Source organism: Hydra viridissima, unplaced genomic scaffold (assembly GCF_058129835.1).
Source record: "Hydra viridissima isolate aposymbiotic clone 2 unplaced genomic scaffold, HvirCarnegie_v1 scaffold_10, whole genome shotgun sequence".
In the NCBI taxonomy this organism is placed as follows: domain Eukaryota; kingdom Metazoa; phylum Cnidaria; class Hydrozoa; order Anthoathecata; family Hydridae; genus Hydra; species Hydra viridissima.
This window is the reverse complement of record NW_028324309.1, coordinates 16872372-16890673: the sequence shown is the minus strand read 5'-3', so window position 1 is coordinate 16890673 and position 18302 is coordinate 16872372. Positions and strand designations below refer to the sequence as shown.

Below are 18302 nucleotides of genomic sequence, written 5' to 3'. Positions count from 1 at the left end.
TCTCTTGATGGAAGGCTTCAGGTTTTAAGCACCAGTGCCTTAACTTAAGTGTTGTAATTGCTAAAGTGTCCAGTATCTTGGCGTAGGCCTCGACGTTTTAACATTTCTATTTATGCTGGTCTTTTACTAGCTCTGCAGCTTCAGTTGGATCTTCAACATTGAGATGATAGGTGAGCTGAGAGGTGGACGCTCAATTGCAGCAAAATTTTCTATTGCATGCTTTTCGATTTCGTTTAACTTTAAAACTGCCCCAAACCTATCGTTCCAAAATGGATTGCTTCCTGTCATGAAGTTGAACTTTTCCATTTTTCTTCTCCACTTACTTGACCACTCTTTCAAAATAGTGCCAAATTTTAGACCAATTTCCAGGTGCCATTTTAAATGATTTTTACCAAAAAAAATCAATTAGCTTTGAAATTTAATTAGTTTAACAGAGCTAAAAAAACTGCGACCGGTAAATTTGAAGATTTATCTGTAACACGCTGTTTTCCAGATTTTTACAACAAATTTGTGTAAACTTTAGCGCAAACCTTATTAATCTGCCAAACCAACATACATAGTTTAGCGCGCACACTGTACTTAACTTTCACCATATTGGTTCAACGAGTCTCTAACCACGGTGAAAAAAGCTGTCACTGCATTTTCGGTGACAATGGGCTTAAAAATATTTCCCGTTCTGCACATACAGTTGATTGCATAAGCTTGGACCGCACCGAATTAGCCTTATTCACCGCACCGGATCAATATGGTGTGCAGATTCTTAATAATCATACATAAAAATTTGGAAGAATTCCTCCCCCAAGTTTACGTCATCTATAATTACCCCCTATCCCCTTCCCAGGTAAAAAGAATGACGGAGAGATTCTCTTCTTCAGTAATCTTGATGTTGTCAAAGCAACGTAAAAAAACTCAATATTTTTCAGTTACATGCTTTCATTACAGTTATGTTTGAACTCATAGGAAAAACAAGGGAAAACTCACAAATAAAGCACAAAAAGCGGACTGTTGTAATAAAAGAATACAGATTGCAAAAAGATGTAAATGTCAAAGGAAACATTTTAACATCTCACATAATCAGGCATGACTTTAAGCAGTAATTCTCCTCCATTCTTTTTAGATTACTTAATAGGTGAACAATTCCATTCATGGCATAGTTAACTAAATAAGTATAATACGGAGGCTACACCGCTATAAATTAAGTTTCTTATAATTGTCTTCTAACGATTACTCTTCTCCACACAGAATATCACCTTAATTCTTACCTATTTGGAACAATAAACAAAACATTCTCTGTTTAGTCCGCATTTAAAAAATTATATGCCTAAACACATGAAATATATGCAAGTTTAATCGGAATTAAAATCCATAATTTATTGCAACTACTTTTTTATTCAATTATATATTACTTTTAAAAACTTTTATTACCTCTAGTATGCAATCTTCACAGGTAAATTTTTATTGATAATTTTGTTTCTTCTATAAGTTAAAATGACTCGTAATGAAATAAAATCTCTTTTATTTGTAGACTTTAAGAGATGTTTTCTAGTATGATTAGATATTAGTTTTATTTATAATTGTTTTAGGCTTGAAATACAAATTGAAAATTTTTATTATCTTTTTACTTAGCCTAAAGGTTTGTATCTTTGCCATGGCAAAAAACTCTTTTTGACTAAACAGCAGATATACCTAGTAAAAAATGTCATAGATCTATTTTGCTATGCGGAAAACAATAAAGCAACTAAAAGAGAGTTAAAGATGCTTCAATTTACATTACTTTTTTTTTTTAAAAAAAATATAAAAGATTATTGCAGATTTAGCTTTATTTGATTTGTGTAACTAAATCTTACAATTATTCTATTGGTCCTGCATTTTTTTAAATTTTTTACTTTGATTCTATTGAAAGTTAATGTTTTGAATTGAAATAATCTTTTTCAATAACAAGATAATGATGATTAGTTTTTTTTAGATGAATAGTTAAGTAAATGTGCAATTAAAAAAATTTTTTTGGAATTTTTAGATTTTTGCTATTTTCTTTTTTATCTAATTGAAACTTCATAACTTACTAAACAAAAAGCAATGCATAAGAGTTGATACTCATTTTAGTAAATAATTAACAAATCAAAGCAAAACTCAATTAGATATAATGTAAATTATATCTTGTTTTCAAATGAAGCATTTAATTTTTTAAAAAATTTAACATATTAAATTTTATACATAGATAAGTTATTGTATATGAAAATTTTTTTTGTTTTTTAAGGTGCTTCTTGATGATGTAACATTGTTTCTTTCAAAAGAATCTGAAGAACAAGGAAAGGGATCAGAAGATCGCACTGACTGTGCTACAGTTTTACTGCAATCTCTTCCATGCTCACGTTATGCAGTGCTTGAAAAAATTGGAGAAGTGTTTTTTCTTGAATCACAACATTATATAATTGAAGTTGAAAGGAGGCATCTGGAAGGTAAGTTTTGGTTTATGGATTGATGTTTAAAGTTATTTCTTGATTGATTTAAAAGTGAATAATTTCTTTTATTAAAAGATGCACCTCCCAATTTTGAACCTCCAACCTCAAAAAGGAGTGCTCAAATTAAGAAAATCCAGCAAGTTTTAGCTGTTTCTGTTGAGGCAAATTCAAAAGCATGGGCTCCAATGATATTTCAGGTGAGTTTTACATATTTTCTAATTCGTGCTTTATGTGTATCAACCCTATATACACTTTATTTTAATACTGTGATAAAATTGCCTAATGAAGGATTGATATTTTATGATATTGTTAATGCTTCATTAGCTGATGTTTGTTAAGTTTTTTTTCTCATTCTTATGTCTCTTGGTTATTTGGGATTTAACTGATAAGCTTGTTTAGATCACTTTTGGAATTGAAATTTATACAAGAATTAGTTAAATTTTTTAGTGGGCAGTTCAAACATCCAGTCAGATATGTGGACAATATGGAACTAAAAGGCGTATGATTTTAAATATTATTTTTTTAAATTTATTTAATTTCTATAGTTAAGTTATAAAATACCTAGTATAAAAAGTGGTGAAAAAATTCATAAAGTATACAAAAGTAAATGAAGTACATTTTAAACAAATAGTTAAAAAATGACCATTTGTTTAACTCTACTTCATTTACTATAAAATGACTTATACACTGATATATAAAGTATACACTGCAGGCCAAAAGTTTCCGGACACTTGATATTTTTTATATAAAAAGCTAAAATCTATCCTGTATCATTAAATTAATCAATAATATTAATTTATAATACTTAAACTTACTAATTTTAAGTGTTTATGTAAGTTTGAGGTCAGTAATTAGGTATTACTGGCCTCAAACTTACATAAATAAGTTTGTTTTTTTAATTGCTTATTTTAACTTGATATATAGTGTTTCATTACTCTTAAGAGTTTGGTCTTGTTAAAGTTATTTATTTGTTGAAACATGAAGAAAATATTTATAATATAATGATATCCGACTAAAATGATTAAGGATTTGGTATTAATGACGGTTGCATTAAAAAATCTTCAAAAAAATTTTAAAATTTTATAATTCGACTATTTAATTAAAAATATGGGTAAAAAACCTTCTTTAACAGTTGTAAAACGTTCTGAAATAGTTACATTACATAAAGAAAGATATTCAGTTCGTGAAATTTGCAAAAAAGTACAAGTTGCCAGAAGTACTGTACAAGATACCATCAAACGATGGAAAGAAACAGGCATTTTTGAAGACAAAAAAAGATCTGGTAGACCACGGAAGACAACAAAAGCTGAAGATAATAGTATAATATTGATGAGTAAAAGAAATCGAAGACTTACGGCCCCGGAAATAACTTCAGGCTACAATAGGAGTTGTTCAAAATCTATTTCATTAACCACTACGAAACGACGTCTTAGACAAGCAGGACTTTCTGGCTGTATAGCGGTCAGGAAACCGTTGCTACGGATTGAAAATAAAAAGAAAAGGTTACAATAGGCTATAAACCACCAAAATTGGACAGAAGAAGACTGGGGAAAAGTACTATGGACCGACAAGTCCAAATTTGAACTGTTTGGGCAAAGGCGTAGAATTTACATCAGAAGAACAACAAAAGAAAAAATGATCCCAGAGTGTTTAGTGCCGACAATCAAGAATGGTGGTGGGTCAGTTATGGTATGGGGATGTTTTTCTTCAGCTGGTGTAGGTGACCTAGTTAAAATTGAGGGTATTATGAAAAAAGAACAATATAAAATAATTCTAGAAAACAATGCTATACCTTCTGGCTTAAGAACTATTGGTCGTGGTTTTGTTTTTATGCAGGACAATGACCCTAAACACACCTCAAAATTATGTAAGAATTATATAAAGGAACAAGAGGATAATGGTGCCCTCAAAATCATGACCTGGCCACCCCAGTCACCAGATTTGAACCCAATAGAGTTACTGTGGGAAGAATTGGACAGAAAGTTCAGACAAAAATGCCCAACATCCAAAGAGCACCTGTGGCAAATATTAGAAGAATCCTGGTTATCAATTACACCCGAAATAATAAATAAATTAATAAATAGGATGCCGCGGATCGCAAAAAAAGTGATAAAAACTCGTGGGTTATTTTTTGACGAAAAGACAGTGTAATAAGAATAGTGTTCTTAGTATTTTTTTTATTTCATTTTTTAGCTTTTTTTTTTCTTAAATAGTAACTATATGTATCTTTTAAAAAATAAATATGATATTTGAATTTTATTGAAATAATTATGGGAGTTTGAATTAAAAAATTAAACAAAATCCAAGTGTCCGGAAACTTTTGGCCTGCAGTGTATATTAGTGTATAAGTCAACCTGGCCTACAAGTAAATTAACCAAGTAACTATTTCACTAAGCCTGTAGGTTGAATTCATATAATAATTCATAGTAACTTTTTTACTCCTACTTAAGATCTCAACTTGTTCACCAGTATAAATTCACTTATCACCAGTAGTTCTGAATATTTATTGAAATTTAGTGCCTTTTTAAGATTTTAGTGCATTTACAATTGCAGAAAGGTTTCAGTTATGGCTCAATTGCTCAGGTAGAAATCTTTTTTTTTCTTTTTTTTTTGTTTTATATATATATATATATATATATATACGCTCCTGTCCATAAGTTTGGATGCATCTATCGCAACTACAGATATTAAGAGAAAAATGTGTCAGAATATTTTTGATTTGTGACTTAAATAAAATAAATCGATAATTTTATGTTCTTTTATTAGTTTTGATGAAAAATATATATATAATAGTATCAAAAATTATTACTGAAATAAAATGTTTTTATTTAAGTCATCTTTTCGTCAATATGGGCACCTTTAGCTTTGACTATCACTTGGCAGATACGTGGCATGCGATCAATCAATTTTTTAAAATATTACTCATCAATATTTTTACATATGTTTTGGATTGCCTCCCAAAGATCATTTTTACCCCTTGGTGGAGTTTTTCGAACTTCTTGATCTAAATGATTCCATAATAATTCAATTGGGTTACAATCAGGACTCTGCAGTGGTCAAGTTATGACCTTCAACAATCCTTCCTCTTGTTTGCCATTTAAATATTGCTTAACCACTTTAGCAGTGTGTTTAGGATCGTTATCTTGTTGGAACACAAATCGTTTGCCAATTAATTTGGTTCCACAGACTAAAACATGTTCTTTCAAAATCTTTAAATAGACTTCTTTTGTCATTTTCCCATCAGTTTTTGCAATTGATCCCATTTGGCCACCACCAAAACAACCCCAAACCATTATATTCTCACCTCCATGCTTAATTGTTTGCATAGTACATTGCTCCAGGATTACTTCTCTTACCCGACGACGAACAAATGACTGGCGTTTATTCCCAAAAATCTCAAACTTTCATTCATCTGACCAAAGTACTCTATTCCACTCTTCTACAATCCAATTCTTGTGTTCTTTGGCCCAGACTAATCTTTTTTGTTGGTGGATGGTTGTAAGACATGGTTTTTTAACAGCCACACAACCTCTAAGCCCTACTTCAAGAAGTTGCATTTTTACTGTCATTGTACTTTTTTTTGTGGTATGATGTTCATTAAAATCAGCTGCTAAATCTGGCGGTGTGTGTCTACGATTTCGTAAAGAATTATTTACTATGTACTTATCCTCTTTTTTTGTAGTAGAACGAGGTCTCCCTACTCTTTTACGATCGCAGAAAGACCCTGTTTCTACTTTTCTTTTAGTCATTTTAAGGACACAACTCTCTGAAATGCTGAGGTGTTGACCAATTTTTTGATAAGAAAAGCCTAAATTATGAAGGGTCCAAATTTCTATATGTTATTGTAAATTTATCTGCCCTCTTTTTGACATTTTAAATAACGAATCTTAAAAGAATACTAAAATAAAATAATTAATTTGAAATATCTTGTAACACACTCAGCTTAAAAGTTTAACTAATAATGAGAATAGGCAAAATAAAAAGTAATCTTATTTAAAAATTACAATACAAATGGATATCGCTTTAAAATGTTTCTGTTTATTTTATTTTGTAAATAATAACAAATATAATAATGTAAGAACATATTTCTTTTAAAAATATCTCTCTTAACTATGTTCTCACAGTACTTTATGATGAGACCAATATAGACACTCTTAATTAATTTTACTTATGAGTTAAAACCCGTTTTCTTTATTTTTGTAAGGTGCGTCTAAACTTATGGACGGTAGTGTGTATATATATATATATATATATATATATATATATATATATATATATATATATATATATATATATATATATATATATATATATATATATATATATATATATATATATATATAATGCTTCAAAAGCTACCTAACAAGATATTTATCCTAAAAATTATTTGTTTTACAAATGTAACACTTCAAAGATTTGCACATTTTTTTACATCAAAAATTACACCTTGTGACTTGTGACCTTCTATTGATGAGGTTTTCAAGAACTGATTGTTCAAGTACTCACAATAATGTACTCACTTCGATGTTTTCAACTGTACCAAAATACACTATATAACACAACACCTAATTTGGTTTTAACAACTAAACCTACCTATCGCATAATAGCTAACTTGACTAATTTTAAAACATGCCTGAAAATCTTATCATTTGTTTGTAAATTCTATTTTGATTGTTCAAGTGTCCATAAACCTTGGATAGGCAATTTATATTGTTTATATAATATATATATATATATATATATATATATATATATATATATATATATATATATATATATATATATATATATTCCATTTTTCAAACATTTGATAATATAAAGTATTTGATAGATATCTAATTAAGTAATACTTAAACTTATAATATTACTTATTTGACAAACTAAAAGAAAATGCTGTATTTATGTTTTAACAAGGTTTTTTTCTTTTGACAAATCTTTTGTAGCCACAAATGTTCTATTGGAGATAACAGTTGGTTGCTTACATAAAATGTAAATTTTTTTTTTTTTATTATTAAAAAATTTAGAATGTAAAGCTTTAAGATTTAATATTGAGATTTTTAAAATGAACTTTTTTATACTTGTATTATCAATATAAAAATATTAACTATGTATATAACAATGTGGTCACTTGAATAAAAACTTTATTATTAGTATATATTGATTATTAAAGATTGTTTTAAAATTGAAGTTTTGTGTTAGTATGTCAGGAATGATGAATGATGATGACCTTGGAAAAATGCTTTAAAAAATAGATGAAAAAATTGGCAAAAATAATTGTTTTAATAATAATTTTGAAATCTATTGGAGCAAAAAAAAAGGGCGTGTCTTACTTTGATTGATACAATTAACATTAAACTATTTAGTGTAACTAATTAACTGTAAAATCTCTTTAAAAAATCTATTCTTTTGTGTTTTTTTCTAAAAGAATTTTCTCTTAAAATTTTATGCTTTTACTTTATGTTTGGAAAAAAAATTTATATTTTTTTTTCCTGGATTTAAAACACTTTAGTTTCAAATTAATAAAATGGCATCTGTAACCCCATCAATTGTTTTTCTTAAAATAAATGTTTTTTTCTTTTGATATTAGGAATTCTTTGGAGCAAGATCCAAGTCTTTCTCCCTTATAAATTCAATAATAGAAGGTCTTATGAAGCTGTACATATATTGAGTGTTCCCTTAGAAGTTTGCAGTTACCCTGTAAAGCTACAAAGGTTACTTCTGCTAAAGAAAACTGTTATTTGCTTTAGTAGAAGAAACCTTTACTTGATGAAGTAAGGTAATACACACAAGGTGGGGAATGAAAGTTGATTTTTAAAATACGGAAGAATTTAACAAAGTTACATTCTTACATATTTTCACCATGACATTGAGGAATAACTGCATCACTAGATAAATGTGGTATATCTAATGATACCCAGAAGAAGAAACAGATACTCTAATCCAATATTTAGTACCACCTTTTAATTGAATTGTTTGATTGAATCGTTGTATTTACTTTAGGATGTCTACTTTTAGATGCCTGAGTTTGAAGACAGACTGAAAAAAAATTAAAAGAAGTTTTCAAGGTAGTGGTTAGGATGGAATTAATTACAATAAAGTTTTGAAAAAACTGGAGATAAATTTGATTATCTATCAATATCTTAAGTTTCTTAGCTAAGACCAGTGTATTCTCAGTTCAGTGTATGAAAGAATTCAAAATAATAAAAGATTCTTGTTTGGTAAAAAAACCTCTTTCTATCAACCAAAACCTTTGATTCAGTTTTCAGGGGAGAGTTTCATATATTGTTGTATCATGTTTAGCAATTTGTTGAATACCATAAGTTTGGTAAGTAGTGTGAAGAGGCATTTTCATTTAAGCCTACATGAAGTAGGTTTAAGTGTGTAGAAGACCTCGAAGACCTCGAAGTTTTTTTAAATCATACTAAAAAGGTTGCTAATAGTAACACCTGCAATAAAATCTTAAAATGGTTTAGAAATTAACAGATAATTTAAATAGAACAATTTTGTTTAGTTATATTAGCACACAAATCCAATTTTAAAAAATGTTTTTAATGAATCATATACAATTATACTAAACTAACAATAAAGGTATTGCTCAAGTGACACGAAATAGAAATATAAATAGGAGCAGTGCATTAAGATATATACTAGTTTGCTATCTTCTTTTTTTTGCAAAATATATTATGTTGTGATGTTACCTTAATGCATTCCTTAAATTATTTGATTTTTATTTATTTAACAGCATACTCAAGAATCAAGATAATTGTCTAAAATGTCTGCTTAATGCTGCTCTTTCTAATTCACCTTATTTTGATTGGGCCTTAGCACATATATAGTAAGTTCTTAACTCATATATAAGTAATAACAAAAAGATATTTAAGCTTTGTTCTTTTGAAAGATATTTGTCAGTTTTTGCCGAGTAGTTATGAAAGTCTTTTTCAAATTGTTTCTTTTTTTAAAGCTCTGTATTTCCTGAAATCATCCCATATAAGTTCCTGTGCCATGTACTAGAAGCTTTTAGCAATCAATCTCGTAAAACAGATGTGCTAGTTGAAACTATGCTTGCAGTATTCAACCATGTTGCTGATAAAAAACATCTTAATGAAGCTGTTGTAAAGATGTTAATGGTAAGTTATTTTTAAGAAAAAGTCAATTACTAAAACTAAATTTGCAAAAATCCCTTTTCTAAAAGAAGTTGATGCTTTGGAATCTTTATCAATAATGGAATTTTAAAATGTCTAATTATTGAAAGATTGGGAAGTTGTTTTAACATTTGAATAAATGTTGCCGTTTATTTGAGGTTTACTTACAAATTAAAAAGCTGTAAAATGTTCTTCATATAAAGTTCTTTTTAACCATGTTAAGATGTTTGAAATACATATTAAAATATTAAATCTTTCAAAGGAAATTTTACTTCCCTTCAAACAACTGAAAGTTCTTTTTTTGCAACATCTTTTGTGTATAATCAATAAAAATAAATCTTTCAAAGGAAATTTTTCTTCCCCTTCAAACAACTGAAAGTTCTTCTTTTGCAGCTTTTTTTTGTGTAAAGTAAATAAAATTAAGAGTAAAATTGTTTGAGCAAAATTTTAATGTAAAAAGAACTTCTTTTTTACAAAAAGTTTTAAATAAAAAATTCAATCAGCTGAACAATGAGAGCAAGAGCTTCATTAATACCTGGATTAAAGCCAATATCTTAATATGTCATCATGGTTCACTAAGTGTCTGGATATCATAATATGTCATAATGGTTCACTAAAAGTCTCTGAATATCTGATTTAAACTTCAGTATTCCATTCAGACTCAAATCTATTCCATCAAAGAAAGCACAAATAAAAAACAAATTTTGCAGAAAGTCTATTCTAAACATTTTTTATAAGAATATTTTTTTAAAACTGCATATATCTTTGATTTTAGCTAAGTTATGAGTGATCTTGTTTCTTTATTATTTAAGGAAAGCATTGAAGACAAACGAAAAGCTGAAACTCATGTTTCATTATGCACTGTACCATTTTTGCTTCATATTGCAATAAAATCACCAGAACTTTTTATGCCTCTTGTTGATTCAATAGTGGATTCTTGTAAGAGTATTTAATTTAATGCATAGTATTTTTCATGATAAATTTCAATGTTCAGAAATTCTCTTCTTGCCTCTCCCTTTATTGCTAAATCGGTGTAATTTTTGATTTGATGGCAATAATTCTTGTCTCAAAAAAATTTTTTTTTTTTTTTTTTTTTTCGCAACAAAATGCTAATCACTACATATCTTTCACACTAATGAGCATCAACTCTATAAATAAAGGTGTTGTTGCCTAACTTACTCAAGCTAAATTACAGTAATAATCTTCTTTTTCTTGCTCGAGGTAAATTACAGTAATAATCTTTTCTTTCTATTGTCTTAATGTCTACCATTGCAAGGTTTTTCTTTTTGCAGTGACAGATGATAAACTTCGAGTATTAGATTACCAAAGTCTTAAGAGAGATGCTGTGCTTCAAAGAGGGTGAGTGGGTATTGTTTAAATTGCTATTCTGGATCACTACATATCTTTACACTTATGTATCTATAATACCAACCTTTAAACGGACATCTTTTATTGCTTTGGAATATACAATATCTTTTGAATTTACAATTTTAAGATTTTAAGTTCAGAAGAAAAATTTCCATTAGGTTTTGGCTGGTTTTAAAAAGTTTTAACCTCAAAAGTTAAAGGGAAAGCTGAATAACTGGCATATATGCGGCTGTACTATGAAGATAAGATTAAAGATGAATCAGAATATGTGTGAACTAGTATAAGTGTACACTTTCTCCAATTCATGTTTATTTCTGATTCCAAAACCTGGCCCAACTGAACTAGCGTTCAGTTGCACCAGGGTTTGCAATCATAAGTTAAATACAAATTGTAATGCAAGCTAGTATACAATTGTTTGCATATTTTCACTAGTTGTATAAGTAAGACAAAGTTTAATTTGAATGATTTATTAGAATTGTTGTAGAATTGTTATAGCTGATTAAGCTCAATTGAACTAATGAAGATATTTTGTAAAACATATTTGAGAAGTTACTGGGTGATGGGAAGCTTTCACTGCCTAATAAATCAGTTATAAAAAATCCATAGAAGTAGAATCCATAGATTGTTTACTAAAAAAAGCAATACTAAAAAAAGTTTGATAAAAATGATTTTTTGATTAGATATTTAAATTACCTTAACTTTAAGATTATTTTATCAGTTTCTTACATAAAAGTTACAACTCCAAAAGTTTTCAATAAATGTAATTTTTTTAAAAAAGAATCATGGTTAATTTTTTAAGTAAATTAGCTGTTATTCTTTTTTAAAGTAGCCTTTATTGCAATGTTTTTTTTTTTTTAATTTTCTTTTAAAATTTTGTTTAAAGTCTACTACGGCGAATCACAGATTGTGTTGAACAGATTCAGTCATCTTCCTTTAAAATATTGCAGCTCTTATTGAAATATGCTTGCAGGGATGATGCAAAACTTAATAAAGGTAAAGATTAAATATTTTACAAACTTTTAAAAAATTTACCAATCAGAAAAACTCTTATTCAACAAAAAAATATTCTTAAGTAAAAGGTTGATTTCTGACTACTACATATATTTCCACATATGTACTACATACATGTAATATTTAAAAAAATAAAATTACTACTTATTGCAGGATTTAAACTACATTCTAGCAGTAGAAGATTAAACATTAAGCTGACTAAGCGGTGACAGAGGGCACTGCGAGTTTATGGGGCCCCAAAAAGGTCTCTCATGTCTTTAAATATTTTTGTAACAGTTTTTTATAACAATTGCATTAAATTTTAGAAATGTAATTTTTGAAAAGAAAAAAAAAAAGAAACAGAAAAGCGAACAATTTCTTGTAATTTTCTTTTTTGCTTAAAAAGAGTTAAATCACATTATAAAACTGTTCTTAATTATGCCTCTTTGTGTGTTATGATTGTGTGTTAAGTTTAGTAAGCTTTAAGAAATGCTGCTTTTCTTTCCTAAAACACACTGTTTTAAATTTATCTGAGCTTTCTATGTATATTATAAACTATATCTATCATAATATTATAAGTATTATAAACTAAAGCATGTTTTACACTACAGCATACTTTAAACAGACTTGAATAATATTAAATTTTTATAAAATATATTTCAAATATTTTACAAAGCTAAACCTTTACTGTTACAGTAAGGTAACATAAGGAGTTATTAAAGCAGGACAAAAAAACGGAGGAAAATTAAGAAATAGCTTAAAATTGCTAAAAGCCAATAAAATGCGTTACATACATTTTTTACAGTTAATGCAGAGGAAGATTTTTGAGGGCTCAGTTATTCTTCCACTTAGAGCCCCCACTTGACTTGACTTACCACTGCATTTTAGTTACTCTGCATATTCTATCAGTCAACTATTTAGTTTGTTTTATATCCTTGTACCTGACAGTGAAGTAAACTTGGTCCAAATGGGGCTCCTGAACTCTATTTGGTCATTATGTTTATACAAATGAAGGTTTTGATTTATTGTCTAAAGGAGAGTTAGGATCATTATTATTCATTATCATATATTATTCAGGGTCTTTTCTGGATGGAGTAGGCATTATCATATGTAAGGAAATTAGCTGGAGGATGTTAAATAGCAATACCCTTTTGAATATAACACAATATAAATACAGTTTTTACAAATAATTTTTTTCTTCTAGAAGATTCAAATTTATCTAACAGCCTTCAGAGTGCTTGTAGTGTGATTTTGGTACGTAAGTTTTCAGTTTTTTTTTTTTACTCTTTTAGTTAAACTTAAAATTAAATGTTACTGCATTAAAAAATTGTTGCATTTATTAATACTGGCATGTTTCTTTAAATTAAAATTTTTAATTTCTATTAACTTTTACTTTTAAGTCTTTTTTACATTTTGATGTATATAATATACCTCCTTTTCATGTGTAAAATATATCTCATTTTCATGTATACAATATACCTTGCTTTTATTTATAAAATATGCCTTATTTTTTATGTATCTATTAACCTCATTTTCATGTACCATTTTCATGAACATTTTCATGGTTCTTATGTAACTCCTATTGTGGTATATTTTATTTAAAAGCATAGACTTTTTATTTGCATTTGTAGGAATTATTGGAGCTGCAGTTGCAGAATAAGATACATATTCATTCAATTGACCAAAAGAAGGATGAAGTAAAGACAAAGATTCCTTTTCTCTCAGCTTTGTCATCCTACACAAAAGAACTCTGTTCACAAATAATAAGTGCTTCTGGCAAAAAGTATATGGTTTGGAGAGTTCTTTAGCATGCTCTTTGTATTGTATTATTGCATAAAATGCACTCAAGTCATACTTTCTTTAATTTTAATTTTCTTTGATATTTTAAGGAGAAGATATTTGGAGTCTTTCCTTTTTCTAAGTACAAAGCAAGAAGGAATCAGACATATGATCATGGTCCTTTCATTTCTATTGACTAATTCCAATATGTTCACAAGCAATGTCGGTTTGTTTGACTTTTTTAAATCAATTTAATCAAACAAGAATTAATTCTTCATTAACATTCTTTTTTTTATTTGTTTTAGCTCTCTGTTTTTTTGCGATTTGCCAGCGACTTCAAACTTGTTCACGCAGATGTCATTACCCATACTCTACACTCTTTGTTTATTCAGATTAATGAATTTTCTTCTTCTAAAGTAAGTACTGAATGAATAACTTTTAAAAGATTATGCCTTATGTAATATATAAGAGTTGGTTTTGTAGATAATTAAAAAACTCTCAATCAAACATTGAAGAAATTCTTTCTCATTATTTCACCAGATCAACATACTTCTACAGAATCTTCTTTTGCTTATGAAAGATCAGAAAACTGGCTTCTCCGAGATGTATTCGTTTCTATCTGATTTAAAATTCTTTTATTAATAAAGTTCATTTTTTAATTTTTGTTTTTATTTTTATGTATTGACTAAGGTTGAGACCTTTTCAAGTTCAAAACCTGTTTTTTTTTTTGCTCTATCATTTAGCCATAATTTAAAATCGCATTTACAGCAAGCTTGTGGTGCAATTGCACAGGTTTTGCTTCATCATCCGAATGATATGGAATTGTGTTTGGCTGTTCTAAGCTTACTAAAAACATTATTGTCACCAAAACTTCGCATGTCAGACTATGCAATTTTATCAGAGTGCATTGTTGCCAGTTATTTCTTCACTCTTGAGAAATTTGAAAAAATGCAAAACTTATATGGTAAATGTTTTTCTTAATTGCAATAATGATATAATAAATTCATGAACAATGCATAATTGAGCATGCATAATTTTTTAAAAACTGTTTTTTTTTTTTTTTTTCTTTTAGATTTTGACTCAACATGCCATCAAATTGAAATGTGCAATAGTTTGCTTATTGGTTTGGTAGTGCACTATGCTGGGGTGCATCAATTAATCATTCGTTTGTTACTTGAAGGTGTCATGAAAAAAGTATATAAATATTCTTTTTAAAAAAATGTAATAAAAATTTCCCTTAAAAAAATGTTTAAATATCAAAAAAAAAAAAAAGCAAATATGGTGTCAACAAAGTTGTTTTTCTCATGTCGTGTTCAAAATCTACGCAAATATAACTAAGTTGTTGATATCTTACTGTTCAAAAAATCTTTAGTTTTTCTAGTAATAAAAGTAGTTTATTTTGTTACTTTTAGAGGAAAGAGAATTTCTATACAGGTCAGTTCCACGCTATAGTAGCAGTATTTTTTTAAGCTTAATTGGATTATTTATTAGAAAAGCATGACTTGTTTGTAGTAGTGCCTGAGGAATGTTTGATTAGAGTTGAACTCATGCAGAAGAACTACACTTTGGTGAATAATAACCGATACAGCAATAATGCTACTGCTGTATCTTTTCAAGACGGACTCAAAATAAATAAACGTGAAGTTGAATTTTCACATCATAGAAATAATGTAAAGTTAATTTTTTTTCTTTAATTCCCTAATTTTGTCTATTTTTCCTTAAAAAAGTATTCATTATCATTTCTTACTTGCGTTAGGTATTTATTGCTTTTAAATTTCTCTTCTTTTCATTTTGATCACTACCGATAAAAGGTTTTTTTTTTTTTTTTTTAGCGCTTGGCTCATCATTTACAAGTTATTACGCTTTCCAAACTTCTTTCTGTTCCTTCGACTTTCTCACCAATTGAGTCATCCAGGGATCTTGAAAAAAAAGAACGCAGCTTTCTCAAGGCGTGGGGCGAGAACAAGTTTTCTAGATTGTTTCCCAGTGCTTATGGCTATACAGCAACGCTACTAGTGGAATTTGTTTGCCCAGAACTTGTTCCAGTCACACCATGGCCAGAAGAGGATTTTTTGAAATACACTATCGAAAGGTAGATTATTTTGTTAAGTTTTTTTTTACAATTTTATGGTAACTAAAAGCAATCGAGTAGATTTAAATCAATTTTTTTTTTTTGTTATCGAATGAAATTTTTAAAACATTTAAATGATAGTCGGTGCATCATCGAAAGGTTTCAAAAATATGTTTTTTGTTTTGTTTTTTTGATTTTAATTTTTTTTTTTATTTTGTAGAGATTTGAAGATTAAAACTGCCTTCGATAAAACTCCTGTTTTGTGGGATGTTTTGGAGCTTATATCTACGGGTCAGAATTTTTATTTTATTTTATTTTTTTATCTATTCTACAACATTTACTGAGGAGTTTTTTTTGGGTCGGAAATGTTTTTATGACGTATCTATTTAGCGCGCCCCTCATTGTATCACTGTTCCGTTGTTGTTCAAAGTCTATTAGGAATGAGTATAAAATTTTGGTTGACTAATCGTCAAGATTCATCAAAAAGTTGTGCGAAGGAGTTAAGAAACGTTGTAAGACTAATCGTTATAATAAAACAGGTGTGTTACATTTCATATTTTAAATTTCTAAACGGTTAGAGGTTGTTTTTAGAAAATGAATTTTTTTTACGACTCACAGTTATATAACGACGGTGAATTGCAGTAAATTTAAAAAGGATTGGATCCTATAATTGTGATGAAGTTTCGTTTGAAATTCAACTCTGTTAATGAATACCATTTCAAAAACATTGAAATTTTCAATTTTAAAGAAATTTAACTAGTGTTGTATTGTTTTCCACTCTCTCTTTAGGCTGGATGGCTACCATCTGAATTTGAAAATATTTCGGATATTTTTCCGTTAATAAAACCGAAAGAAATTTTCGAAATACTGAGCGCAATATGGAAATATCTTCAGGTATCGTTAGGGGAGGAGGGGAGGAGGGGAGGAGGAGGCAGGGAGGTGGGGGCGTGTCTTGTTTAAAACCTTTTAAACCCTTTTCATCGCTTTGTTGCCCAAACTATTATCACGTGTTGTTTTTTTTAATTTTAGGTGTGTAATTTTGCTCCTGAGAAATTTATAGATAGGGATCAATTGGGAAGACCTCATCTTCCAGTTAATCCAGGTAATTGTTTGAGGTATTAGGTGATCGTTATTTTTCAGTTCATTTTTCGATGCACTGAGAGAAAAAGTTTTTTTTATTGAAAGTTGTTTTTTCTTAATTTAAAAAATTTTTGTTGTTATTTTATCATAGAGTTATTTCATCACCTACGTACTGCAATAAAAATCGTTTTTCTTCGCAACATAGCAGTACTTGGGCATTGTTATCGCCGGTTTCTTGGAGAATGTTCCATTTGAATTTGACATAAACGATTAACAAAAATGATTTCTTTTTTATTCATAAAAATTAGCTTGTTACTAATTTTGAAACCTTCTATTCAAATTTTACCGGTTTGTATAAGCCGCCCCCCCGCCCCCCATCAGTGATAATTAGTCTTATCAGTTTCACCAGCATTACATAAGTTTTGCTGTTGTACGAAAAAATTTCGACCAAAAAATTTTAATCTTAGTTTCACAATATTAAATACTTTCTATTGTAATCTTGATTTACTGGAGCGGATCTAAAATCACGTTCCTCTTTATTTTTCACTTTTGAACTTAGGATCTGCAATATCGTATTTAAAAATCCTGAATGACTAATTTATTACATTACTAATTTATTTGTACAGAAAGCTAATATTGTTGTTTTTTTTTTTGTTTTTTTTATTCAACTCTCCCGAATTTGCGTCACAAATTCAATTGTGACTTAAAACTATCATAATTAGCATAATTGATAAAGAATAAATTAATTAGCAAACAACTTAGTAAGAATCTCGAGAATGAAAGCGTTTAAGTCCCTCACTCAGACTAATGGATTTTCTTCAGCTGTAGTATGGCTCCGTTAAGCTGTAGTTAAGCTGTACTCTTGTCAAACATTTGGACAGCTCTAGACCAAGCATTTGATTAAAACTTCAACTTATTTAAATAAAAAAAAATTTGATCTCACTTTGTATGACTGGTAAATCATCTGTATGAGACGTTTGCGCTTGTAAATAAATCTTCGGTATGCGACTTAAGCATTAGTAAATAAGGGTAGTGCAAGTGATAAAAAAGTGTTTAAATTTCAAATTTAGTTGGATTAAACTGCTAAGATACATATTTATATTGTGGCTTTGCCTTTTGTTGTTGTTGTGTCTAGTTGTTGTCACCGATTTTCTTTTGACTTCTGCTACTTTCTTCAACCAACGAATTCAATGACATCAGCTTTATAATTATCGTTTCTTAAAAAAAACTCGCAAGAGAACTTTGTCACAAGCAGTTGAAACATTCTTGTGTTTCTATGAGCCTCAAAATTCGTTATAACCAAAAAGTATACAATGTCCAATGCACTTTTTAAACGTTCTTGTATAACATTAAATCGATTTTTTTTTTTAAATTATTATTATTAATTAACCTTATTCTTTTTCGCATTTG

The 18302-nt window shown here is 28.5% G+C and overlaps 1 protein-coding gene across 9 annotated transcripts; it reads left to right on the top strand.

Moving 5' to 3' along the window:
- The first annotated feature begins 870 nt into the window (after positions 1-870).
- Positions 871-17172, top strand: LOC145182123 (integrator complex subunit 5-like). Of its 9 annotated transcripts, none has more exons than XM_090100738.1 (26): positions 871-1078; positions 2258-2459; positions 2538-2659; positions 2910-2961; positions 4992-5045; positions 7406-7451; positions 9205-9297; positions 9424-9589; positions 10417-10543; positions 10897-10963; positions 11856-11965; positions 13167-13216; positions 13594-13745; positions 13852-13963; positions 14047-14157; positions 14282-14346; positions 14485-14705; positions 14814-14935; positions 15154-15175; positions 15254-15411; positions 15574-15833; positions 16033-16103; positions 16203-16351; positions 16602-16706; positions 16842-16914; positions 17044-17172. In XM_090100738.1, exons 3-26 carry the CDS (start codon positions 2648-2650, stop codon positions 17145-17147), a joined length of 2502 nt encoding a protein of 833 aa, XP_089956864.1. In that variant the 5' UTR covers positions 871-1078; positions 2258-2459; positions 2538-2647; the 3' UTR covers positions 17148-17172. The 9 variants fall into 9 exon arrangements, 5 of the variants coding, with proteins under 5 accessions (XP_089956864.1, XP_089956863.1, XP_089956862.1 ...); XM_090100737.1 differs by lacking the exon at positions 871-1078 and adding an exon at positions 1272-1447 and having other exon boundaries at positions 13170-13216; XM_090100736.1 differs by lacking the exon at positions 871-1078 and adding an exon at positions 1272-1447 and having other exon boundaries at positions 15257-15411.
- Positions 17173-18302: the final 1130 nt, after the last annotated feature.